The 27,990-nt window shown below is 37.8% G+C and overlaps 3 protein-coding genes across 3 annotated transcripts; all 3 read right to left on the bottom strand.

The window, feature by feature from the left end:
• Positions 1-6: 6 nt before the first annotated feature.
• LOC133321009 (C-1-tetrahydrofolate synthase, cytoplasmic) lies at positions 7-11,927 on the bottom strand. The gene is made up of 9 exons (XM_061530115.1): positions 11,877-11,927; positions 11,585-11,795; positions 2,852-3,211; positions 2,655-2,766; positions 2,325-2,414; positions 2,071-2,206; positions 1,837-2,010; positions 627-1,778; positions 7-546 (listed from the first exon to the last, which is right to left on the bottom strand). Exons 1-9 carry the CDS (start codon positions 11,915-11,917, stop codon positions 18-20), a joined length of 2,805 nt encoding a protein of 934 aa, XP_061386099.1. The 5' UTR covers positions 11,918-11,927; the 3' UTR covers positions 7-17.
• Positions 11,928-16,514: 4,587 nt separating this feature from the next.
• Positions 16,515-17,573, bottom strand: LOC133321018 (probable methyltransferase-like protein 15 homolog). Its single transcript, XM_061530121.1, has one exon. It carries the CDS (start codon positions 17,571-17,573, stop codon positions 16,515-16,517), a length of 1,059 nt encoding a protein of 352 aa, XP_061386105.1.
• An 18-nt stretch (positions 17,574-17,591) lies between these two features.
• LOC133321010 (ubiquinol-cytochrome c reductase complex assembly factor 2) lies at positions 17,592-20,816 on the bottom strand. The gene is made up of 2 exons (XM_061530116.1): positions 20,744-20,816; positions 17,592-17,863 (listed from the first exon to the last, which is right to left on the bottom strand). The coding sequence occupies exons 1-2, from the start codon at positions 20,812-20,814 to the stop codon at positions 17,614-17,616; spliced, it is 321 nt and encodes a 106-aa protein (XP_061386100.1). The 5' UTR covers positions 20,815-20,816; the 3' UTR covers positions 17,592-17,613.
• Between the last annotated feature and the right edge of the window lie 7,174 nt (positions 20,817-27,990).

Genomic DNA, 27,990 nt, shown 5'->3' with positions numbered 1-27,990 from the left:
TTGTCTTCTTTTTTGCTTTAGAATAAACCTTCAATTTCTCCGGTTTCGGTATTCAAGTCAATATCATAAATGCAGGGACGTGTTGGCAGACCAGGCATTTTAGATATTTCACCACACATGGCAACAACAAAACCAGCTCCAGCCGACACATACAAACGATTAACGGTCAATGTAAAACCTTTAGGTGCTCCCTTAATGGATGCATCACCGGTTAAAGAACCAGATGTCTTGGACATGCAAATTGGCAATTGGCCAAAACCAGCACTTGTCAACTTCTCCAAATCCTTTTGGGCGGTTTCGGTCAATTCTACCTTGGCGGCACCATACATTTTCTGGGCAATGGTATTCATTTTGTCCAACAAAGACATTTCGCTGTTGTACAACAATTTAAAGTTCTTGGAATCTTCACAAGCCTTGATAACGGCTTCAGCCAATTCAGTGGCACCAGCACCACCATCACTCCAGTGGGAGCAGACAACGGCGGCAAAGGCACCAGCTTTAACGGCAGCGGATTTGATTAATTCATGTTCGGCATCAGTATCAGAACTGGAAACAAACAAAACAGTAAATTGAATAGATTTTTATTTCTTTTTTTTTTAAAGAAATTTTTAAAATGTCAACCATACCTATGACGATTAATGGCCACTATGACAGGCAAACCAAATGAACAACCATTGGAAATGTGTTGCAACAAATTGGGCAGACCCTTTTCAAGCAATTCCAAATTCTCTTCGGTATATTGTTTGTTAAGAGGAGCACCTGGGGTAACTGGAGCACCACCACCATGCATTTTCAGAGCTCTTACAGTGGCAACCAAAACAACAGCATTTGGTTTACGACCCGATGAACGACACTTAATATTGCAGAATTTTTCCATGCCAATGTCAGAACCAAAACCAGCTTCGGTACAAACAAAACCTTCACTGCCAACCAATTTCAAGGCAATTTCATCGGCAACAATTGACGAACAGCCATGGGCAATATTGGCAAAAGGTCCAGCATGTACCAACACGGGGGTACCTTCCAAAGTTTGCATCAAATTTGGTTCCAACGCGTCCTTGAGCAACACAGTCAAAGCGCCGGTCACACCCAAATCATCAGCTGTCACTGGATTTCCCTTACGATCAAAAGCCACAACCATTTTCGATAATCTAGTTTTCATATCTTCCATATTTTGAGCCAAAGCCAAAACGGCCATAATTTCACTGGCCACCGAAATGGAGAAAGATGCGGTACGTGTAAATCCTTTCTCGGTGGGAGATTGGCCCACAGTAATTTGTCTCAAATATCTATCATTGATGTCGACAACACGTTCCCACATAATGGTGTCGGGATCAATATCCAAACGGGCAAATTTGCCCATTTCCTCGGGGGTCAAGGAGTCGGGATCAGTTTTATTAATGCCCAAACGCTCGAGACGTCTCAATTGAATTTTGGAGAATTTTCTCTCACCCTTAATGCGTGGCACCAAACGGTCGTATAGGGCTTGATCTTTTTGGGTATTTTCATGGAATATACGAGTATCCAATTGGGCAGCTAAGAGATTATTGGCAGCAGTAACGGCGTGAATGTCACCGGTTAAATGCAGATTGAATTCTTCCATAGGGATAACTTGGGCATAACCACCACCGGCAGCACCACCTTTAATACCAAATGTGGGTCCCTGTGAAGGTTGACGCATACAGGCAACGGCATTTCTTTGTTTGTGGGCGCACAAGGCTTGTACCAAGCCAATAAGGGTGGTACTCTTACCCTCACCCAAGGGAGTGGGTGTAATACTACAATAAATAAATGATTATAATGGGTTCTGAAATTTCAAATTACTCTTTAACTTACCCAGCAACAACAACATAGTTGCCATCACCTCTGGACTTCAAACGATCCATAACACTGAGAGCAATCTTAGCTTTCTTATTGCCATACAGAGACACCTCATTGCCGAGTAGACCAATTTCTTTGGCCAACATGGAGATATCCTTGGGAGTTTGGGAACGGGCAATGACAATATCACTGTAAATGGAAAATAGTAATTTTTATAAAGTAAAAATAACAATTTTGTAAAAATCTTACCTTGGTACTGGTCTTACGGGTCTAAGAGTCAAGGGAGCCAATTCCCATGATTTCTTCAACAAGTTGAAGGCGGCCTTCGATGCCGAACGTACAGTGTTTTCCATCAGCATGGCAACAGTCATAGGCCCAACGCCACCTACAATGCAAACAACAAATGTATATTGGTTTCATAAGGAGATCTTAAGATCTTATAATGTTATACTGGTAGAATATTGTTATTATTTGTCATGAATGGTATATTAATTTTCACTTACCTGGAACAGGAGTAATAGCTGAAGCAACTAATTTAGCTTCTTCGAAGGCAACATCACCCACCAAGCGAGTACCACTTTTTTTGGTTGGGTCTGCAGAAAAAAATTAAGAGTGACGTTATAAACAAAATTAAAAATAACGTAAAAAATATTTTTGAATTTAACAAAAATATACATTTGACCTTGCTTATCAGAGGGTTCAACACACTAGGCAACAATACTATCGGTTGCTGATAACATTAGTTTGGGAGATGGTGATAACATAAGTGTGTGTCCCCTCTAAATTATGAGATGTAAATAATGTTATTTTTTTATAATTTGTTTGCGACTTACCAGGCTTGACGTTAATACCGCAATCGATGACAACGGCACCAGGTTTAATCCAAGAACCCTTAACCATTTCGGGTACACCAATGCCTACAACCAAAATATCAGCAGTACGGCACTGAAATCACAATATGTTAACATTAAATTGTTATTCTCTTTCTCCCTCACTCTCTCTCCCCTCTCTTCACTCACTCAACACTTACAATATCTTCAATATTCTTGGTTTTCGAATGGCACACCGTCACAGTGGCATTATGCCATTTCAATAGTTCAGCCGCTGGAGTACCAACAATTTTACTACGTCCCAATACAACAGCATTAGCCCCGGCCATCTGGATACCAGATCTTTTGATCAATTCAATACAACCCCATGGTGTGCATGGCATGAAACCACTCAAGTCACCAATTGATACACGTCCCTCGTTCATGGTATGCAGACCGTCAACATCTTTGTCGGGATGTACAGCATCTGTGATTTTGTGTGAATCGATTTTCGTATCACAATCGAGTGGCATTTGTACAATAATACCGTGCACATTGGGATCATTGTTAAGCGAGTTAATCTATAAATAGAAAATAAAGCATAAGATAATTGTAATTGAAAATAGTTTTACTGCGAAAATGTTAACATTTGTTCGACTATATTTTCGAAATTTGTTTTTAAGAAAAAACAGATTTTCAGGGATTAACAAAAAAAAAGTATATATAATTTTGAAATCTAGGACTATTCACTACTTTTGTTTTGGGATTAAGATAGTGATGAGCTTTTGGAAATCCGTTACCTAAGCGGTGAATGCAATTCACAACAAAATTATGAAGATATTTTTGGTTCTCAAATATTAGTAAGATATATTAGTAAGACTTTTCTCTCCCTAACATAAGGATATTATTTTTAAAATTGGTGTATATAAGGTGAAAGAATTGTTGATGTAGATCTAAATGGTACTAAACTTAATCAGCCTTATTCTGAATATTCGTTGGGAGATATCTCGCATGCAAAAAAATTTTTGCTTTCACATTCTCGCCTTATTCTGAATACATAGGGAGACGCAAAAAATGCGAGATGCGGATTCGAGTTTTCGAAAATGGTGGTTGAAAAAAGATTTGTGTTGCCATATTGTAATTTAAGTTCTAACGTGTGTGGCCATATTGTAATTTAAGTTGCAATATGTGTTGCCCCATTGTAATTTAATTGTGTAATATTTTTCAATATTTTATTTATTGATTTTTTTTTATTAAAAATGTTTACTTTTTATTGTTATTTAAACTTTATAACAATACAAATGTGAAATATCAATAATCCGCTGTATAATAGCTTTGTAATTAAAAGAAAATAAATTAAAGTTTAGAAATATGGCAACCTACAATATGGCATGTACATGCAGTTTTAAAAGTAGAAATTGCTTCAAAATCGTTATGTATTACGCTAACGAAAAACTCCTGACGCCACCAGTTATGCAGGAGTTCGCATATCGATTCTTTTACGATACACATTCTGACTGGCGAAATCATTAATGAAAAGGATAATTTCTACAAAAGCAACATTGTTTTCCAGTGCAAAACAGGTTTCACCGTTATTCCGAAGAAAATGCAGAACGGAAAAAAATTATTTTTGACTTAATTTTGAGTATTTTATTTTTCCATTGGCGATAGTCTCAATTTAAAGTTCGTGGAGGTAAGTGCGTCGCATTTTTTTTAGCGATTTACACCACTAAAGCCCTCAAATGAAACATGTTTATGTAAGTATTAAGTATTCCATTAATAATATAATTTTAATGTTTAATAGAATTGTTTTTAGGTAGCATTTTTCAACTCCATACTGCAACCATTTGGTCATGGCCTACAATATTGATGGGTTTCAGGGTAAAATAGTTTCAAAGGACTGGAAAACTTATAAATAACACTAATAGGTAATATTTTAAAATATTGTAATTTCTTTTGTTTCCCATTTTTTACTTTATCTCTTTTCAGAATCCAGACCTGAAATACAAAAGACCCTCTGAAGAGCAGCTAAGAAGTTCCAAGGATCCAAGTAAGGGTGAAAAAAATGAAAAATCCGTCTCCAAAAGCCTTTATTTTTTCCATAATAAGTTTTACTTATTTTATAGTTTTAAATAAATTTCTATCCAAAAAAAATAAATAAAGTCTTTTCATCAGGGAAATAGCATTAGACTATTTCGTTAGTTATTCGTTATAAGTTTTGATGCAGCACACTTAATTACATTTTTATTTAATTTCGTTATTTCCCTAGGCGATGTTATGATTACGATAATTTAAAAAAATATTTTTTTGTTCGTAAGTTTTTCAGTTAAGAAAAATTTGGTTTTTCCATAATTTTTAAAATTTTTTTCTTGCAGAAGTGTGTATTTCGAAAATTTAAACTACCTTCATATATTCCTTGTCAATACTTGGTTCCCATGTTAATTTCGACATTTTATTGGTTGTTTTCCAGTCTATCATTTATAATATTCTAAATCGTCATAGAATAAGTATTGTGTAAATATTTTTCACAAAAATAGTTATTGCTTATGTTTTTGTAGTCAACTCCCCTTAAATTTATTAGCGAAAAATTTCGCACAAAATTTCCTACTCCCTGTAATTCAGAATACCTAATTTTTTTCCCAAAGCGGATTTTTTCGCTTTCGAACTTCATTCAGAATAAGGCGAAAGCGAGAATGCGAAAAAATTCACAGGAAGATGTTGATATCATTTCACATGGAATTGACATCCAGAATAAGGCTGAATATAATGGGTATTTATTGGGCAAACGAAGTTGGAAGGATTTTTTGGTTTACGAATATTTAAGAATTTCATATGAACTGTTTATTATATAAGTTTTCGATCTTTGATGTTTTCCTCCTGGTAATTATGACGACATTTCCAAGAACATAGGACTCTACGTCTTTCGAACTCGGCGGTACGTCTAAATCATTTATTTGTGGGAGATTGTCCAACAGTAATTTGTCTCAAATGTCTGTCATTGATGTCCACAACACGTTCCTACTTGATGATATCGAGACAAACGGGCAATGGTTAAATTTGCTTACTGGAGTCGGGATCGATTTTATCAATCTTTCGAGACTTCTTAATTGAATTTTGAGAATTTTCTCTCACCCTTAATGAGTGGCACCAAACGGTCGTATAAGACTTGATCGGTCGTAAATGGCGTTTTGAGTATGGGACTTTTCACTATTTGCGTGTTGGATTGAGATGGGAATATTTTTTTTGGTTCCCGAATAATTAAGAATTTCATATTTATTAGTTTTTGATCTAAGATATTTCCCTCCTGGTAATTATGGCGAAATTTCCGAGCACGTCACCATTTTTAAAGACATATCGGTATAAAGACGATATCCAAAAGTACCGAAATATATGCTCTTTATTTGATATTGGCGTATGTAGTCTTGGTCAGGATAAAATTCTAAGACCATCTAGCGATGTCTAACTATTTCCGTCCAGTCCGTAGAGTGCTGAGTACTTGCATATACAGTGCCGGTAACCTAATTAGCACAACACGAAGAAATTTTTTGTATATAGTTTTTAAAATCAACTGCATTTAAGTTAAAAATTCCAAGATGAGCTAATTACATGCGCCCCTTGTTTCATAAATACCGTTATATATCATAAATTTCCCGTGATAATTTTCTGTTCTCACACTTAATCGCTCTAACTCAGTACACATAAACTTTTTGAATAAAAACATTTTAAAAGTATTCCAAACGTTTTCCCTTCAGTTGTGTGCTAATTAGATGACCGCACTGTAAATGTCTTTTTACTGCAGGTAGATAGAAGATAGTCTATATCGGTCCATGCTTTTGGGTAGTCCCCATAGCATGGCAATTCCAAATTTCCTATCTTTTTTAATAGATATTTAACCTTGATATTTTGGTTTTTAATTGAGTGACAAATCTTCTTACCAAAAATTAATAATATCGATCCACTATACAGCCAGTATATAATGCTGGAAGTTCGAAGATGGCATATATCGAAGATAGTATATAGGGGTTTTGGGGTAGTCCCTTATTTCCGTGTGTCCCCTAATTTCGTTTTTGTTAGATGTTTGGGCATGGCTTTCAAGCAAAAATTAAAAATAAAAAAAAATCTAAGTTTCAGGGTAGCCCCCACAAAAGGTACCCCTCAATATCCGTATTTAGACGATTAGAAGACACATATTTCAACCGAACTGGCTATAATTTGATAATTGGGTTCTAAGAACCCCCACATAGCGCTAAACCCACATCTCTGTACTAAAAATTATTAATATTGACTCAAGTCGGTATTTTAAGAATTTTGTACACGTTTTTCAACCGAATTACACGTTTTTCAATAACGGTAACCCACTAGTAGGTAATTTGAGAATTTAAATTTTTTTCTCACCTCTTTTTCGTTATATCCGAGGTCCTATCATAACATGATTTTCCTCTTGGCATCCCCTATCAATTTTAGATATTTTAATGTCATCCTCATGGTGGAGGATATAAACATCGTTTTTGGTATATCTTCTATAGATTCCACCCATTATTCATAAAATCGGAAGTCGTAGCAGTTTAATATGGTTTCAATAATGCAGTTGGAAACTTCGTTGCAAAGGAATGTCAATAATCCTATAGTGGAAATTTTTGAAATGTATACTGACATTCAATTTAATTTAAGGAGACCCCCCCATTCTCGGGGTCAAAATTTTTGTTGATTTAATTCGAATCTACACTAATTCAAGAATGTCCCTACAAAATTTCAAGTGAAAATCTCAAGAAATCTTGAAGATATAGCCGATTTATTGTGTCAGCATCAAGTGACGGCTAAAGGGCTTCTCAAACTTTAAACGCGTTTTTCTCTTTTGCGAATGGCGGGCACGATAACTCAAAAACTAATAACCCAATCGATTCCAAATTTTTACACGTTTCTCTGTGAGTGTATAGCTATCGTATGAACTAGGATAAAGCCAATCGGTGAAAATCTTCCTTATTTTTTAACTTGGTTTTTGGTAAAAATTCGGCGATTTTCTAAAAATATGTTTTCAAAGGTCCGCCATTTTGTTAATTTTAGAGCGAAGTCAATAATCCTAGTTCATACGAGAGCCAGACATGTACTCTTTCTAACGGTAGTCCCTTCTAAGAAGGAGAAACCTGCTGATGGCCCCGGTACATCCAGGAAGCTGATGCCTGAGACGTCTAAGCCCTCAGCACCCCCAAAGGGTAAACTGAGTACTGAGACGTCGCAGACATCAGAATCCACAAAGACAGAAGGCAGGGGACTGTCGAAGTCGGCTCGAAAGAGAGCCCGTAAAAAGGCCTCCAAGAAGACCGACAAGGCACAATCGCCCTCCGTCAATCCACCTTCTGCCGAATTGCCAAAGCTGACAGCCAAGGCGGTGACAATTGGGCAGTCGCCAGTGGACAAGCAGAAGGTAGCGAACGTGAAGCAGATGCCTGCGTCTGCTTGGCATACCTCTGCAGTAGTTGCTACCCCGGGTGCCAAATCTCGACCTCAGCCCACGGCTGTCAAGAGAATGAGGTACTCGGAGGAGCAACAACCTGCTGCAAAGAGGCCCACGCAGTCGTCGGCCGTACAGAGCTCTGCTTCCTTTGCTTCGGTGGTAGCGTCGAAGGAGAAACCTGCCAAGAGCAGCGATTGTGGGGTGAAAACCAAACACGCTGTCTCGAAGCAGGTAGCCCAAACACCTACAATTGAGCAAAGCGACTCTGCTGATCCGAAAGAGGTTCCGGAAGATCTGCGGGTAGCGATCATCGACCGAGCTGACCCTGACGGGTTTATCAGTGAGGATAGATGGGAGCTGGTCGACAGCTATTTGAAGGACCTCTTCCTGTCCGACGAGGTTGATCGAGAGAGCCTGCGGTTTGGCCTGACCTCCTCTTACAAAGGGGTAAAGGTTGTTGATTGTCGCACTAAGAAGATTTCAGATTTTCTTAAGAAGACAATCAAAAGCCTGGACCCCCTTTGGGAGGGTGGTCGTCTGGCAGCCGTTGCGGTCCAAGAGATACCGAGCGGTATGGTAACCTCGGTGTTTATCCCAAAACCTTTCAAGGGGCTGGAGAAGACACTGAGGTTATTGGAGAAGCAGAACGGCCTTCAGACGAGGAGGTGGAGAATCCTCGCCTCGTTTGAAAGGAACGGCGGTGTAGTCGCGAAGTTCGCAACTGATTCTGCGGGAGAGGAGTACTTGAGGAAGAACAAGGCTGAGTTTGTCTATGGAATGGGGAAACTTTGTTTCCGCCTCGCCACTCCAAAACAATAAGCAGGCAGCAGCAAGCGCTTAACGTGGTTCAGATTAATCTGCATCACTGTAGAGCAGCAGCTGCTGAACTGCTACTCACCCTTTCTTCCTCAAGCATCGACGTGGCGCTCATTCAGGAACCTTACCTGTACAAAGGCAAGGTGACTGGACTGGGCGACACAAAATACACGCTTTTGTCTACCTCCAATGGAGAGAAGGTGAGAACGTGTATTTTTGCTAAAAAGGAGTTAAATTTAATGCTTCTTTCTAATTTCAGCAATGGAGATATGACGACAGCAAGACTAGACAGAGGTATCACGAAGCCACTGAAAGTCTCTGCCGTCTATCTTCCCTATGAGGCTCCTGACCCACCCGGTACTGTTGTTTGCCGCCTATTGGAGGAGATGAGCATAGTTGGTGATATCATCATGGGATGTGACGCCAACGCACATCACTTCCATTGGGGAAGCAGTAACACAAATACAAGAGGTGAGTCCATCTTCGAGTTTATACTTAGTTATAATCTTAGAACTTATTACTTATGAATGCAATCTTGAATCTCCAACCTTTGGACATTCTGGTCAAATTCCAGGCTGCTAGGTGTGCCCTGAGACTCCGGGAAACAGATGCCTTGAAATCGCTGAACTATGGTCATGCCAGCATCCTAAACATAACGCCAGGTTATGACCTTTTTAGGGGGGATAGTCATATCAGTGACTATATTCCCCCCCATAGGGACTTTAATGACATTAAAGTTGAATTTCCTAGCAGGGAATCCTGGACTAGTGGCTCCCTACCTCTGCCAGGTCTGTCAATCTTCACAGACGGGTCTAAGATGGAGGAAGGCACTGGCGCAGGCGTTTACTGCAGGGAATTAGGTATACGAAAATCATATAAACTCAACAATGATTGTAGCGTCTTTCAAGCAGAGATTCTTGCAATCACGAAAGTGACCGAGATAGTAAAAGCACTTAATACCGATATTACAGGACCGGTGACTATTTACGTAGATAGTCAGGCGGCCCTGAAAGCGGTGAAGTCGCATACTATAAACTCGAAAGCAGTTCATGATTGTAAGACCGATCTGAGTGATATACGTCAAACAGTTGGGTTATGCTGGTTTCCAGGACATAACGATATTGAAGGGAATGAGATAGCCGACGAGCTTGCTCGAGGTGGGTCACAGTCGTCCAATCTTCTGATTGAGAGATCTGTGAAACCCCCTATAAGCTATTTCATTGGCAGAATCCCCGCGTTCCACTGCGAGGTAGTCGGCAACAGGTGGCTAAGGGAACCTGCATGCAGAATCTCTAAATCTATCTGGCCAGAATTCTCTCGTAAAAGAACGTCTTCTCTGCTGGATCACAAAAAGAGGGAGATCAAAATCGTTGTGGGGATCATTACTGGTCACTGCAAAGTTAGATCTCTCACTTCTAAGTGGGACTCCAGTGGAGAGGATTACTGTCGTCTATGTGAGGACGAAGAAGAAGTGGAAACAATTGAGCACATCCTCTGCAAATGTCCATCGCTGATCAGCAGAAGACATAAACAGTTTGGATGTTATGAAATTGATAATCTAGTCTTCTTCTTCAAAATAGACCCTAACCAAATTCTAGGCTTTGTCAAAAAATTGACTTGGCTAAAATAATGTCTCTTCCGCTCCCCCCTTTCTGACTATCTCTCTCCCTACTCTTCCACTATCTTTTTTCTTTTCTTTACAGGTATACCTATACATAAAGGATGATCACAATGGACATAGTTTCCGAGTGGACGGTTGTTTTACAACAGCCGTACATCCCTAACCTAACCTAACACCATTGGAATTTTCGAATTCCGATGTGCCAGTGAGGAGTTATCATGCCCGCCATCAAAAATAAGGACTTTTCTTTAATCACAAAAAAACAACAACAAAATTTTTTTGTAAATTATTTTTCTTCATTTTTAAATCTTCAAATATATATGTGCAAAGTTACAAACCTTAACAAGCATTGGTATTCATTTACCAGCCCATTTAAAATCATGAAAATAAAAAATCGGGAATGGGGGGGGGGTTCCCTTAAGTGGGGAGTTATCATATGCCCGCCATCAAAAAGAAGGATTTTCCTTTAATCACAAAAAAACAACAACAAACAATTTTCTAAATTAGTTTTCTTCTCTTTTAAATCTTGAAATATATATGTGCAAAGTTACAAACATTAGCAAGCATTTACCAGCCCATTGAAAACCTTGAAATTTTAAAATCGAGAATGGGAGGTTCCCTTAATTGAAACAAAGCCAAATAGGCCATTTAAGTCACACAAACCACATTACATCTTCTTTTGAAGTCTTGTTCTATGGATTTTTAATTTGAAATCTCTACAAATTTGAAGTAATTCTAGAAAATTCTTTTACAATTTCCATTATTATTATAGGTTTCGAGATTAGCATTTATCTGTCATCGCATTTGTTATGTGACCTATTTTGGTTAACAAAGATACATGGGTGGATGTATAAAAAAACACCTTACTTTTCTTCAAATTTATAGCAAATGGAACAAAATCTAATCCACACTCTCAAAACCGATCACAATCGTATGCACTTTCAAATTTCTGATAAGAACTATTAAATAAATTTTCACACATTTATTTTTGGACTTACTAAAGGTCAATGAATCGCATAAACATAAATAAGCATTGCATAATAAAATCAATTTTGAAATTACCTTGTCAAGTAGCTCAATTTCAGTTGTAGTTCTGGGCAGTTGAACATGTTGTGCAGCAATGCCAATTTCTTTGGCTGCCTTGATTTTCATGCGAATATAAACATTGGAATCTTCACGACCACCAACTTGGACAATGCATAGACCGGGATTGAAATCAGGCAAATCATTTTTGATATCGGCAACTTTTTGTTTTAAAGATTCACGAATTTCACTAAAAATATTTTCCAGAATTAAATTTTTTCAAAAACTTTCCATAAATCAAAAATTAAAATATTTTTCATTAAACACTCACTTGGCCACTTGTGTACCGGATATTAATTTGGCCTCCGACATATTTTCAGCAGTTTTATTTGGCTTCAAATGACTATTTATGCAAAAAAAAAAAGATAAAAAAGATATGTTGTGTTTTATTAACTATTTTTATTTTTCGAATACTCGTTATGTAAATAATAAACGCTTCTTGTTAGCTATTTGTTTAACCGATACCAACCAAACGATGTCTAGCACAGTACTAACGAAACTCAAATTGAAAAATTTCCTATTTTGCAAAATTATTAACAAAAAAATTGGCTTGATTTCGAGTCTCTATCAGCTAGCTTAGAGGTATCAACATCAACCACCCATATAAACAGATTATCAATTTTATTTCATGTTTTTGTTTTTCCACATTTCTTAGGGTCAGTGAAAAAAGGTATGTGCCTTCGCAAAACATACAGACACATACATACCCGTATTAAAAATCGTCAACATTTACCTACGAATACGAGAGTGATAACAGAAAATCATTTTATATGATAAGATTCGAAGACGAAATTAACTGAGACATATCAGCAGACTAGAACATATTTGTGTGTAAACATACATATACGAGGTAAATTAGTAAAAAATTAGATGTGCAAATATTATACGAGCATAATCAACTGATTCGAAAGTGTTAATTATCTATAAATAAGGTACGTAAGGAAACTGTCGCGAAAAAATCTGTAGGAAATGGAAAAGATGGGGCAATTCAAATATAAACTTTGGTACAGTTAACCGTTATTTTCAACTTTATTCTGTTATGTTGCTCGGGAGCTCTCGAACATCGTCAACGACGATGAAGGTGATACCTCAAAAAGTTTATAAGTGGTGACGAATCATTTGTGTATGGCTATGACATTCAAATCAAGGGACGTTAAGTTCGGTCAAGGTTTGCACATAATTTTCTTCGACTGGAATGGAGTGGTGCATCATAAATTCTTGCCACAAGATAAGAGGTCAATAATGAATACTACATTAAAATTATTTACGCGAATCAATTCGCAGGAAACGTCCTGAATTATGGAAAACTTAATGAGGAATTTTACACCATGATAACGAACCAGTTGAAACATCAAAAAAAATAAATAAAAAAAACAGTAAGGAAAGTAGTAAAGTCGAACTGGGCCGACTATATGATACCCTTCACCACTTTGGGTATATTCTTCATATGTATCCTAGCAGACGTCGCCTTTTCGAAGGAACATTGACGTGAATTTGAATGAACTTAAATATGTGATTATCTGTATGTAAACCGACTAACTAAACTACGCTTAATTTAGTAAATCGATTTAAAGTAAACTTGACACACGCTATTTGTTTCAAACAGTTTCAAATTTAATCCCAATCAGAACCCATTGATAATTTGGTGTACAATTAACATGAATAGGTCGAAATTATATATGGAAGCTATACCTAAATCTGTACCGATTTCAACGAATCTTACCACAGAATTATTTATATTAACTTCAGTACGATGTGTCGATCGGCCTAGCTATGGGCCTTTAGTGCACCATTTACTTAAAATCGGACGAATATATATATATAGGAGGTATATGTAAATTTGAACGGTTTTTCACGAAACTTAGCACACATCATTCTTGGCTTAATTAAGTACGCTATGTCACAATTCGTGCAAATTGAAAGATGTATAGGGACTTTGGTGCACCATTTAGATTAAATCGGACAGATTTTCTCGAAACTTAGCACACAACATTCTAGACTTAATTCAGCACTCTATACCAAATTTCGTGCAAATCGAAAGATATATAGGGACTTTGCTGTACCATTTACATTAAATCGGGCGAAACTATGTATAAGAGCTATATCTAAATCTGAACCGATTTTCACGAAACTTAGCGCACATCATTCTTGACTTAATTAAATACGCTATGTTAAAATTCGTGGAAATCGAATGATATATATGGACTTTGGTGCAAAATTTACATTAAAGCGACCAATATATATATGAGAGCTATATCTAAATCTGAACCGATTTTCACCAATTTCAATAGGGTTCTTCCTTGGGCCAAATGAGTGACTTATGCCAAATTTCATGCAATTCGAATCATAAGTGCGACCTGTACTTTTTTTACAATTTAACATGGACAGACAGACGGACGGACATGTACAAATCGACTTAGGAAGTGATTCTATGCATATTCTCAAAAGGAAAAATGCGTCTATTTCGTTTCCTTTTGCCTTTTACAAACATATGCACAAAAACATAATACACTGTATCACAGTGTGGTGAAGGGTATAAAAATACTTAATTGTTCCTCTAACGATTTTTTGAATCGAATACGTTTGGCACTTAACACTCATAATGAGCATGACATCTAATTCAGAACCATTATATATAAATATCAATTATCATAAGTCTTGTATATCTACTGTAACTAACTAATGGTGCGCATAAGGTCATAGTTACTCGGCGCCTTTTTCTACATTTTAAAAACTATTTTGTAAATGAATAAATAAATATTTTAGACATTCCTACATTTAAGGGACAAATTTTCAATCATTCAGCGCTAAAGTACAGTAAAATATACCTTTAATATTTATAGCAGCATTTATATCTTTTCTATTCATACCAGTAGTAACCATGATGCAAAACGTCATTATAATACCTTAAACTATGTTGCCTTTATTGTGCTGATCTTAAGAATCATAGTTCTACCAAACTCAGAAGACATTAAATTCATCTTAAGTTGTTATATTATATTGCCATAATTTTCTAAAGAATTTCTTCCGCTATGGAATGACTCATATTATTAATAAATCACATTTTAATTAAACATTTCAGTAACTCTGTATTTATAATCCAATTTTATTTTGTTATTCTTAAAACATAAGCAACCAAGAAACAAATAACACACACACCAATAAATGAACTTACATATTTCTCCAATTAATATTCCTTCCAATTAACAACATTTTTTTATTATTTTGTTTTAATAATACAAATTATGCACTTCTTACTACGGCAGTGACGACCAGAATGTCAATATTTTTCCAAATAAATTTTGTAAGAAAAATTGGCGGGAATTTTTAGATAAAAAAGAGCTTTTAGCAAATGCTTTATTTCGTTGCAATTCTCCTTTATTTAATAGCTGCATTGTATTTTGTGAATAGGTGGCAATTTGCAAACGAGTTTGCATGTTTTGCAGGGGGACAATAGTGGTAATGAATAGTATTTAAAAACAAAAAAGCTTTGCGATGTTTTTCATTAAGTTCGACCGGGCCTCCACAATGAGTTGGACATTAAAAATATCGATCAAGATCGGTTTATATGGATGCTTCGGGTAGGTAAATTTGGATCCAATAAAAATCTAAAATATCAAAGCCATTCGGTTGAAAAACGTGCGTCAACTAGCAAACAATCAGGGAAGTATACCTACACCGAAATTTAGATCTATCTTGATATTTTTGTTATGGAAATTCTCTACCCGATGAAAATTCATAATAGTAAATTACAGCCAATTTGGTTGAAAACATGACCAAACTAAAAAAATAAAATAAAAAATACCGAAATTTGGGAGGTACTGTTGTATGGGGGCAACCGTAAAAAGTGAATCGATATTGATAATTTTGGTGGGAATATTTTCTACCCAATTAGAACTCAATTCGGTGGAAATCCGAATACTTGAAGGTTCCGTTATATGTAGGCTGTACTAATATGTGGACCGATATATTCAATTTTCAATACCAAACATCCTATGTGTAGTAATAATTTCAAAGCCCTATCATAAATGTTGCGAGCTATATTGTGATTTCAAGAAATTTATGCATGTTCGTCCGAATTTTATGAAATTTGTCACAACACATTTTTCTGCCTTAAGGACGAACACTTTTGATGAAAATCGGTTCAGCTTTAGATATAACTCCCATATATATTTTCGTCCGATTTCATAATGGTTCCCCAAAGTCCCAATGTTGGTCCTATTGAGAAGAACATTTTCACAGCGATTCTAGAATGACGTGTATAAAGTTTCTTGAAAGCGTTTCAGATTAAGATATATAGTTCCCAAATATATTTTGCCGATTATAAGCAACTTTTGCATATAGTGCCAAAGACTAGAGATATATTTATGTCCGATTTCATGCCAGATTTAGATAAAGGTCTCCTACATAACTATGCCCGGTTAAAAAAAATGGTATATCAGATCTTGAGTCTGTCCGTTTGACATGATATTTCATATATAGATTACAGTAATAATCTTAGGATCATCTATTGTATATAGCTGAAGTGGTGAATATCATATAGTCTCGCATCGCCCTACTTTTGTCCATCCTTATTGGTTTATAATAAATTGGAATAATTTAAAAGGGTTGATTCTAAATATATTATCTTTGTTAACATATTTAAAGCTTTGACAATTACTAACACTATTTTAGTTAATTGAGCACTCTTGATTACGTCAGCACCTTTGTCAATGACTATAGTTACCGACTCTTAATGTAACACCAAAATTTTCCATTTTTTTTTTTCAAAAAAAAAAACACATTTATTTCATTTGCAATTAAATATACAAATTATACTTACGAAAACTATCTAAATAAAATGTAACTCAACATAATCGATATACATTCATATCCGCAACTTCTTAAACTTACTAATTCTAAAACAAAGCTATTTCAATTTGATGGCAGCTCTCAATTTTGCAGAACGGCTACGACTGTTACGTGTTACCTCCTCATGACTGGGTACTAGAACATGTTTATTCAATTGTTTCCAATTCGATGATACAAATGATTCTACCAATTCCTTATCGTGTGTCACATCATGACCACAGTATTTAAGCGGTACAGGATTGGCCAAACCTTCAATAACATTACCATTCAAATGACGTTTAACTATGGTATCTTCGAGTGAATGGAAGGTGATGGCAACCAAACGTCCTTCGGGTTTGAGATATTCATTAGCCAAAATCATACCATAATTAATTTCATTTAATTCATTGTTAACAAAAATACGCAAAGCTTGAAATGTTTTCGTGGCAACATGGGTGGGACGTTGCATTTTGTCCATACGATATGGTGTATCACTCAGGCATGTTGCCACTAAATCGGCCAATTGTTTGGTGGTTTCGATTTTGTGAAATGCCGAACGTGCTTCAACAATGGCCCGAGCAATCTTTTTGGCACCCTTCTCCTCACCATATATACGTAAAATTTTCACCAGATCTGCTTCCTCGGCTTTGGCCAAAACATCGGCAGCGGTAATTTGTTCGGAATTGTTATGTCCACGATCCATACGCATATCAAGTGGACCGTTTTTCGAAATGGAGAATCCTCGTTCCGCCTCATCAAACTGCATTGAAGAGCAGCCAAAATCGAAAAGCATACCGTCTACACTATGAGGTTTTACATTATGTTCATCTAGCAGTTGAGGTAAATCGGAAAATTTACCCAACAATGGAACGAGACGTCCTTCATATTCATTACTCATATCTTTTGCCAGTTCATAAGCGACGGGATCGCGATCCAATGCATACACCTTAATATCCTTATGACGATTTAGAATTTCTCTTGTATGACCACCGGCACCAAATGTCATATCGATGAAAACTTGTTGTTGTGAGGGATTTAAGAACTTAATAGCTTCTTGGCATAACACCGGTATGTGAGGCACTGTTCGACTACCTTGGGCCGCAGTACAATAAGTTCTAATTAATTTTGCTGGCCACATTTTTTTCTATTTGTTGTATATTTTTTGGGGTGATTATTTTTTAATTTTTCTTTTTGCTATCTTCGTTGAGGTATTGCAAAAACTCGGACGATAAAACTTGATTACACTGCTGGGCCGACAAACCTGTGGCTGTTGAATCGTAGACACGTTTATATTTACGACCGTATGTGTTATTGGCTAAACGCTCAATGGAATCGATTTGTTTGGTAATTTGGGCAGTAACGTCTGCTGTTAAAGCTGCAGGATTCGAGAGATTTGTTACTTGCTTTCTAATCTGTTCACCAAGATCCCTGACAAAATATATAGAATTGAATAGTTGATATAATGTTTGTTCATATTATGTTTGTTCACATACATACATTTTGGGTGCGTAAAATGTTATAATGATATAAATAGTATGCGAGGGTTAAGCTTGATTGCAATACAATGAAATGTTTAGTTGAAAATACTTGTTATTTTCAAGGAATCTTTGTAATTAACTTTAAATTGGCCGCATCAATTGCAAAGGAAATAAATGTAAATTAAATTAAAAAATGTAAAATAAATGTAAAAAAAAAAAAAAAATTAAATTGTAATATGCAAAAGTAATTCAGGAAATTATTATTTGTACATATCTTTGTAATATGCAAAAGCAAGCGATACAGACCCATATATGCATTTCCGTCCGTCTGTGGTTGTAAAATTGTAAACAAAGTACAGGTCGCATTTATGATCCCAATGAGATTAAATTTGGCACAGAACATTTATTTGGTCAAAGGACGAACCCTATTGAAGCTGGTCACATCTATTGTGGGCTGTGAAGTTGCACTTCTATCTAGTTGGCTGGCTATCTCGTTGCTTATTACTTCTGTGTGACTCGGTACCCATAAAATTCGAACAGGTCTTTGTTGTGAGACATTGTTAATGGTCTTTATACATTCCAGTACAGTTTGAATCTGTTTTGGAGGATATAGCATTTATAGCATGTTTGCTATCCGTAATTATATTTGTTGTATTTTGTCCTAGGTTTGAAGTAATCCAGTTAAGACACTTTGTTAAGACTTGAACTTCCTCCGGTATACGGCTCAACAATAAAAAGTCCCTGTCCAGTATTTTCTCCTAATCAAGAGCAAGTGTGTAGCAACAGTTTGAACTAGTGTTCCGCTATTCCATTGTTCTCCACCCGGTATTATAGTTTTGCATACTGTGACAACTCTCGTTTCAGGTATGCGGTCTGAATCAAAGATATTGGTTGTGAAACCAGTAATATGTTTTTGTGCGGTATATTGTGTCCGGTGTCTATTCACTCGTCCATTGTTTTGAGTCTTAAAGCTGCGACTGCCACTTTATACTTTATTTGGATATCTATTATCTCCAAAGCCCTAGTTGGTGTTGTCCGCATTGCCCACATATGCATAGGAAACACGTTCTCTGAACTTCCGTAATGATTTTACGTTACATTTTTTGTCATTGCTGTCTAATTGGTCTAATAACGCTCTTATAGATCCAGTGTATCATCTTAGGATTGAAGACCCATGTATAGCCTACGATTCTTCTATCCGTTGCTGTATGTGGTCTCTCCATTTAAGTTTCCTGTCTAGGATTACTCCCAGATACTTAACATTATTTGATATTGCTACCAACTTTCCCGATTGTGAGGAAATTGTGTTTAACGTACCAAATTGAGCCTGGAATGACGTGTATTGACTTTTGTTGAAATAGGTTGAGGTCCATGGTCGTACAAAAGTTATATGTATGTTCTATAGACAATTATGAGCATCTCTTAAGAGTACCTTTACCAAAGTGAAGGGTATCTCAGACTTGACCCTGTTTGACTTCAATATTCCTTACTGTTTATGTCTATTTTACTGAATATCAAGTTCGTAATTTGCACCGCGTAATGTGAAAAACATAATCAGATTTCGTTAAATTTGCCCGAGCCAATCGATCGAGACTATTAAAAGTAGGGTATGTCAAACCATTGTCTAGAAGAGTTTTTAATCTCTATGAAAAAGAAAATATTTTTTCTCTATTTGCTTAGATTACTTTTTAAGATATAAGACTGATTGAGCAGTGATTTGTGCAGGTTACTTATAACAAAAATTAAAAGACATTAATTTCTGTCAAACACGTTTCACCCATATCACTTTTAATGTTTCGAAAAAATCCAAATCGAATTTTGCAGACAGATAGTCCAACGGTATTAAATATAATAATATGAAAATTAAAAAAAATTTCGTATCCATAAGTTAAAAATTAAATAAAAAATACAATTTAATACGATATTTTTACTAGAGTAGCTCGAAATCATTTACAAAGAAGCCTTAGAACTTCATAACATCCCAAACTGGTTTTCTCCTAACAAAACCACAACATACACTGTTGAATGGACTACATATAGTTGTAAAAAACAGCAAGTGATTAGTTTTCTTTTTCAATTTCATAAAAAATTATTAAAATTATTATATTCAACAATTTATATGTTTATTTTTATTTTGCGCACTTGTTGGATAAAACACGTGTTGCCCAAGAGAAAATAATGGAAATTTCCAAAACATTTTTTTAACTATTGCTGGTTGGTTTTAGCTGATCATTATTTGCGAATAAAAATATAATTACTTACTTCTCGCCAGTGCCAAAATAATATTCCTCACCAATCAGTTGATATGAATAAGTAGAAGACATTGTGAGAAAACTATTTAAACTTTAGGCAATTTTCAAAACAACAAATATTGAATAATTTTTGAAAATATCACTTGCAGAAATATATCTATATGTATAATTGTTTAATAGAACAAAACTACAATAACACGCGACACTACTTTTTTATGCGAGGCAAACACTAAGAAGACTAACTATCGACTGTTTATTTATTTATAGAAGAGAAGACTGAAGAGTCTGGAAAGAATAACACAGGTATAGAGATGGTAGGAAGATCTAAATCTAAGTCAACAATAATACGCTAATTAATAAAGTCGGCAGGACTTTTTCATGTTCCCAACAGGTTGGTCATAAATTACAAAGATAAAACAGAATAGGCAATCCAGCTTAACCCTCTAGTATATAGTGTAATAGGTATGAAGAATGTGGGAATAGTTGTTAGTACATAATGGGATATGGCAACAATGAGTTATATACAACATGATGATGGTCTACCTATAGGAATTTGATGTTCGTTCTTTTTTGTTTACCTGCCCACTTTTGATTTGTCTGCCGGCCACTTTTCAAGTACTTTCAAAAATCGTTGATATAATGCCGACATAATTCCTTGGGATCGCTGTTTTGTGTTTTAAATAGTAGTTTTCCTTGTAATATTATGCTAATTTAAGAAAATTAACATTTCGTTCGTAGTGGAAATTCTAGGCGCGTTTCGTAATTATGCAGCCAGCGAACAGATGGATGTGTCAAAATCAGCTGTGGCCTTTAGTACAATAACACCGCTAGTAGTCGTCGGCGACCTATTGGAAATGCGTTTTACTATTTCGTACTAGAAAAGAGGAATTCACATGAATACCTTTAGATGCTCGTCTCAATTTGTCGGGCGCTTTAATATCTGTACACCAGCAAAAGTTTTAAATAAGATCACGTTTAGACTGCTAAATCCTGTTTGCATAATGTATTGTTACGAATATAACTTTAGATTTAAGTTAATTTAGATGAATTCCGTTAATTTAAGAATTTGAATTGTAACGTAAATTTCTACTACGCAGTTTATTTGAATAACTTCACAACAACAACCACTGTATAGATTTTTCTACATCCTTCCATTTCCTCTTTCATTTTCCATTTTGTTATTGTCGTACAATTCTTGTTAAACGTCATTCCTCTTTCTTTGTTATTCCCTCGCCTGTATATGTGTTGTTGTTATTCCTCTTTCTTTGTTATTCCCTCGCCTGTATATGTGTTGTTGTTATTCCTCTTTCTTTGTTATTCCCTCGCCTGTATATGTGTTGTTGTTATTGTAAGTTTGTTTACTCAAGTTTGTTGTTGTTATTGTTCACTCAGTAAGTTTGTTGTTGTTATTGTTACTCAATGTGTTTGTTGCATTGGTAGATTGTTCGTGATCTAGGTGTTACCAGATCGTCTAGAAACTTCTGTAGCGACAGGCAGGGCTCATATAAATAGAGGGAATGGAAAGGCAGTGAGTCAGTTGTGAATCAGATCGCGAATTGAAACCGTCGTGTAAAGTAAAGTGCAAAGTAAAGTCGTGTGAATAAAATCATTGTAATAATCGTAATCTGAAAGAACCTGCGTTATATTTGGTACGAATTGTATCGGGAAATAAAACAACGTCTACACGGGATTTAAGTGAAATCCAAGAACGTAACAATTGGTGTCGGAAGTGAGATTACGATAATACTACGATGAAGTTTAAGGATCTACGAGTGGAAGACTTGAAGAAGGAGCTAAATAAATTGGAATTGTCCTCTACTGGCAACAAGGCTGAGCTACAAAAACGCCTGTTGGATGAGTTCGAGCGCCGTGGTATGAACATCGATACATATGAGTTTGACAGTAAGGATGAAGTGGATTTATCGGAAATGGGCGAATCCAACGGTGGGGAAGTCTCGTCAGTAGCTGCCAGGGGGGACGATTTAAGAGAAATGCTGGCTAAAATGTTCCAAGAGAATTCCAGAATGTTAGCAGAAAACACGAGAAGAATGTTCGAAGAGAATGCCAGAAAGTTTGAGGAAAATTCCAGAAGGAGCGAAGAGAATTCCAGAAAGTTAGAAGAAAACACGAGACGAATGTTCGAAGAGAATGCCAGAAAGTTAGATGAAAATTCGAGAATAATGAACGAGAAACTCGAGAACATTACAGAAGTTATTGGAAGGAGAGTGGAAACCGTGGAGGTCCAAATTAAAGAGTTGGACAAGAAAGTGCAGTCGGTTGACGAGAAGATTCTGTCTGTGGACGAGAAATTTCTGGCCCACGACCACAGGTTTACGAATCTGGAGAAGAAAATGTCGGAACTGGAAATCAAAGGTGGTCCGGTGCGAGTTCCTGATAACACGCTAAAAATCAAACCTCCTGTATTCGACGGCTCTACGTCATTCAATGTTTTCAAGTTACAGTTCGAGACAGTGGCTTCTAGAAATTCGTGGAACGACAGCGACAAAGCGGTTGCACTACTTCTGGCATTGAAGGGCAGTGCTGCTGATGTTATACAGAGTATTCCTGTCGCTTCTAGAAACAACTATGAAGATGTTATTGCTGCACTGGAACGTAAGTACGGTGGCGAACATAAACAAAACATCTACCTTATGGAACTAAGGGGTAAAGTACAGAGGGCAAACGAGACGTTACAAGACTTTGCAGCTGAGGTGGAACGTTTGGTGCTAATGGCGTATCCAGGAGAGAATCACCCATTGCTGGACCGTATGAAAATCGAAACCTTTGTGAATGGCATACGTGACCCTGAGATTAAATGTGCAACATATGCGTCACCAAAAGCGTCATTTGCCGAAACTGTGTCGTTTGCCCTTGCCCAAGAGACGGCAAGAATAATTGTTAAGCCCCAGACCCACAAGATTCGCCAACTGGAGACCGAATGTAGCGAACCCAAATCTCTCGTTAACTCGATCAAGGACGCCATGAGGCAGGTAATAGAAGAAACAAAGTTAGCAGGGATGACTAAGCCCAGGGTTAGATGCTACAACTGCGATAAAGCAGGTCATATTGCGCGCGAATGCAGAGCTAAGCGCAAACGATCCAGGTCATCGTCACCACCTCCAACGAAAGATGGTAGAGGAATGACTCAACAGTCCACCAAGGAGTCACCGTTAAACTAAATCGAGCCAGTCCAGCGGGGCATGAACTGGCTCCCATCGACGATGGCCCCACAATCTCCATAGCAATAGTACAACAGAAAAGTCACAACCTAACAACAACTGGGTACATCAATGGTGACAAGCGAGTTCTGACGTTAGATACTGGCGCATCAAAGTCCATCATAAGATCAGATCTGGTAAAGGGAAAAATAACGCAACTTAATGGAGTCAGACTGCGCACAGCAACGGGGGAGCCCGCGGCAGTACACGGCAAGATTACCCTGAGACTAACTATTGCCAATAAATCGGTGAATTACGAGTTTATAGTTGCCGATATTGTAGACGAAGTGATAATAGGCGCAGATTTTATGATTGCCTTCGGTATCAATCTGGATATGAAAGAGCGTGTGATGACCTGGTCTAACGTCGAAATTCCGTTAAACGTGGGCTACGATGAAAGTACATCCATCAGGCGTCTGACTACGGACCATCCAGAGATAATACCGCCCTGTGCCGAAGCAATAATATGGGTACCAATGAATGGAGATTGTGGAGCCGAGAAGTTGTGGGTGGTGGAACCAGCAGAAAACAGATACAGTAACATCCTAATAGCGAATGCCCTGGTGAAAAGCAACGAGGACGGATTGATTCCTGTTAGAGTTTTGAACCTGTCAAACAAGCAAGAGCAAATTTTCCAATTTTCCGATGTTGGACAATGCACACCAGCTGAAGCTGTAGTTAATTTGGAAACTAGCACCGAAAAGCCAGCTTCCATGGAGAAGAAGCACCTCGACGGCTACATAAAAGAGTGGACACACCAATTATCGCCTTCCGAGAGGAACAAGGCTAAGCAGCTATTATGGAAATATGCCTCTACCTTTGCGTTGACAAAAGAGCACCAGGGAAGAACATCAGTGGTGAAGCATGAAATCCATACAGCAGACGCGAGACCCATTAAGCAGCCTCCAAGAAGTGTTCCCCTGGCAAAAAGAGACGAGGTCCAGAAGCTAATAAGTGAAATGGAAAAGAGTGGTGTAATAGAACCATCGTCAAGTCCATGGTGCTCCCCAGTGGTATTGGTCAAGAAGAAAGACGGAAGCACCCGATTTTGTGTGGACTACCGGAAGTTGAATGATGTCACCAAGAAAGACAGCTATCCGCTCCCAAGAATCGACGACACATTGGACACATTAGCCGGGACGTCATGGTTCTCCACCCTCGACCTGCAGAGTGGGTACTGGCAAGTAGAGATCGCCGAGAAAGATAAAGAGAAAACAGCGTTTGGCGTTAACGGGGGTCTCTGGCAGTTCAATGTCATGCCATTCGGACTCTGCAACGCCCCGGCTACATTTGAAAGGCTGATGGAGCGTGTGTTAAAAGGGCTGCAGTGGAAGTCGTGCCTCATATATCTGGATGACATCATAGTCATGGGACGCAACTTCGACGAACACATCAAGAATTTAAAGGATGTTCTTCAGCAGCTTTCGTCTTCAGGCCTCAAGCTGAACCCAAAGAAGTGCAGTCTCTTCCAACGAGAGGTGAAGTTCCTGGGGCATCACGTGACGCCGGAGGGCATATCGACGGATAAGGAGAAAATTCAAGCCGTCAGAGATTGGCCGCAGCCCCGAAATCTCCATGAGCTGCGAAGCTTTCTGGGTCTCTGCACATACTACCGTCGATTTGTCCCAAATTTTGCCAACATCGCCGCCTGTCTACACCGCTTAACGCAAAAAGGCCAGAGGTTTCAGTGGGGCAACGACCAAGAAGAGGCATTCAGTAAACTCAAAGACATGCTATGCAGAGCCCCCATTTTGGCATACCCTATACCTGGAGGCAAGTTTGCTCTGGATACAGACGCAAGTGCGTGCGGCATCGGTGGCGTCCTTTCCCAGGAAATCGACGGACAGGAAAAAGTCATCGGGTACTACAGCCGGACATTGTCGAAACCTGAGAGGAATTACTGTGTGACGAGGAGAGAGCTGCTTGCTGTCCTTGAGAGCGTTAAACACTTCCACAAATACCTATATGGCCAACATTTCCTGCTGAGGACCGACCACGCTGCTCTCCAATGGTTGCTGCGGTTTAAGAATCCGGAAGGTCAACTAGCCCGTTGGATCGAGAGGCTCCAGAGTTATGATTTCAGAATCGAGCACAGAAAAGGCGGAAAACACGGTAATGCTGATGCCCTGTCTCGTCGGCCATGCAAGGTAGAATGCAGGCATTGCTCAAAGGCTGAGAATAAGGAGAATATCGTTGATGTCCGACTATTGCAGTTTGAGTCGGGTGAAGATTGGTCGACGGAACAACGAAGAGATCCCATTCTGGGCAAAGTAATTTCGGCCATTGAAACGGGCAAGCGACCTAGTCGTAAAGAAATTACCTCCGAAAGCCCTCTTTTAAAATCCTATTGGGCCCAGTGGGACAGTCTACTTATAAAAGATGGTTGCCTATATCGCAAATGGGAAAGTGAGGACGGTAAATCTCACCGGAACTTGATCGTCGTCCCAGACTCCAAAATAAGAGATGTCTTGTCGGAGTTTCACGATGGCCCAAGTGGAGGACATCTTGGCATAGCAAAGACCGCTGAAAAGGTAAAGCAGAGATTCTACTGGGTCGGCTGTCAAAAATCCATTGCCGACTGGATCGCCAATTGTGAAAGGTGCATAAAAGCTAAAGGTCCAACACGGAAGAGTCGAGGCTACATGCAGCAGTATAATTCAGGAGCCCCTTTTGAAAGAATCGCAATGGATGTAGCTGGACCGTTCCCCACAAGCGACTCTGGGAACCGGTATGTCTTAGTGGTCATGGATTACTTCAGTAAATGGCCGGAGGTTTATGCTATCCCAAATCAAGAAGCCAGGACAATTGTGGATGTGTTCAGCAAAAATTGGATTTGTCGCTATGGTGTTCCATCTGAGGTTCATTCCGATCAAGGTAGGAATTTTGAATCAGCGATCTTCAAGGAAATGTGTGACTCCTACGGAATTAAGAAAACCAGAACGACGCCCCTACATCCACAATCAGATGGCATGGTGGAAAGATTCAATCGCACCCTTGAAGAACATCTACGGAAAGTGGTGGACAGTGGCCAACGAGACTGGGATGAGCATATTCCAAAGTTTTTATTGGCTTATAGATCGGCCATTCATGATTCCACATCCCGGACCCCAGCCAAAGTTCTGTTCGGAAATGAATTAAAGCTACCTGGCGATTTGATATTCGGTGCTACCCCAAACGACGATGTGAACCAAGATGAAGACAGCCAAAACTCTTTTAGTAAAGTCCACGATGCAGTCCGACATCGAATAAAAATGGTTAGCAACCGCATGAAGGCAAGGTACGATCGAGCGGCAAATACCGATGGGTTTCAAGAAGGGCAACTGGTACTATTGTTCAACCCACAACGAAAGAAAGGACTATGCCCCAAATTGCAAACGCACTGGGAAGGACCCTACAAGATTGTCACGAAAATAAATGACGTCGTTTATCGCATCCAGAGGAGCGACAGTCCCAGGTCGAAGATGAAAGTTGTACATTTGGAGCGGCTGACCCCCTACGGAACGGGAACTGTGCCTATTCGGGACGAACAGGCTTAAGCGGGGGGCAATGTTACGAATATAACTTTAGATTTAAGTTAATTTAGATGAATTCCGTTAATTTAAGAATTTGAATTGTAACGTAAATTTCTACTACGCAGTTTATTTGAATAACTTCACAACAACAACCACTGTATAGATTTTTCTACATCCTTCCATTTCCTCTTTCATTTTCCATTTTGTTATTGTCGTACAATTCTTGTTAAACGTCATTCCTCTTTCTTTGTTATTCCCTCGCCTGTATATGTGTTGTTGTTATTCCTCTTTCTTTGTTATTCCCTCGCCTGTATATGTGTTGTTGTTATTCCTCTTTCTTTGTTATTCCCTCGCCTGTATATGTGTTGTTGTTATTGTAAGTTTGTTTACTCAAGTTTGTTGTTGTTATTGTTCACTCAGTAAGTTTGTTGTTGTTATTGTTACTCAATGTGTTTGTTGCATTGGTAGATTGTTCGTGATCTAGGTGTTACCAGATCGTCTAGAAACTTCTGTAGCGACAGGCAGGGCTCATATAAATAGAGGGAATGGAAAGGCAGTGAGTCAGTTGTGAATCAGATCGCGAATTGAAACCGTCGTGTAAAGTAAAGTGCAAAGTAAAGTCGTGTGAATAAAATCATTGTAATAATCGTAATCTGAAAGAACCTGCGTTATATTTGGTACGAATTGTATCGGGAAATAAAACAACGTCTACACGGGATTTAAGTGAAATCCAAGAACGTAACAGTATTAAATTTATTTGCCTATTGGCCAACCATCAATTCCATAGCGTATATGTCAGTTTAATCATGTTCACAAATGCAGTGAATTTTATTTGATGTATGTATGTATACGCTATGGAATTAATATTTGAGATCAATGGGATTTCGTATAAAAGGTATTTTTTCGATTGTATAAAAAACGTGTTCGTTGAACTTGTGAGTGCAGCTCTATTGGAAAATGGATGTGGACTGCTACAACAATATTTTTACCTGCAGGATTTTTAATAGAATATTAGCTATTTATTAATGACCCAACAGGTAGAAGGTTAAGGCACACAAACTTAATGTGGCGCCACATGCACTAGGTCCGGCTGTT

Source organism: Musca vetustissima, unplaced genomic scaffold (genome assembly GCF_032173495.1).
Source record: "Musca vetustissima isolate MV318-11 ecotype Yass unplaced genomic scaffold, APGP_CSIRO_Mvet_v1 utg42242, whole genome shotgun sequence".
NCBI lineage: Eukaryota > Metazoa > Arthropoda > Insecta > Diptera > Muscidae > Musca > Musca vetustissima.
The sequence above is the reverse complement of the archived record's forward strand: the minus strand, read 5'-3'. Positions and strand labels throughout refer to the sequence as shown.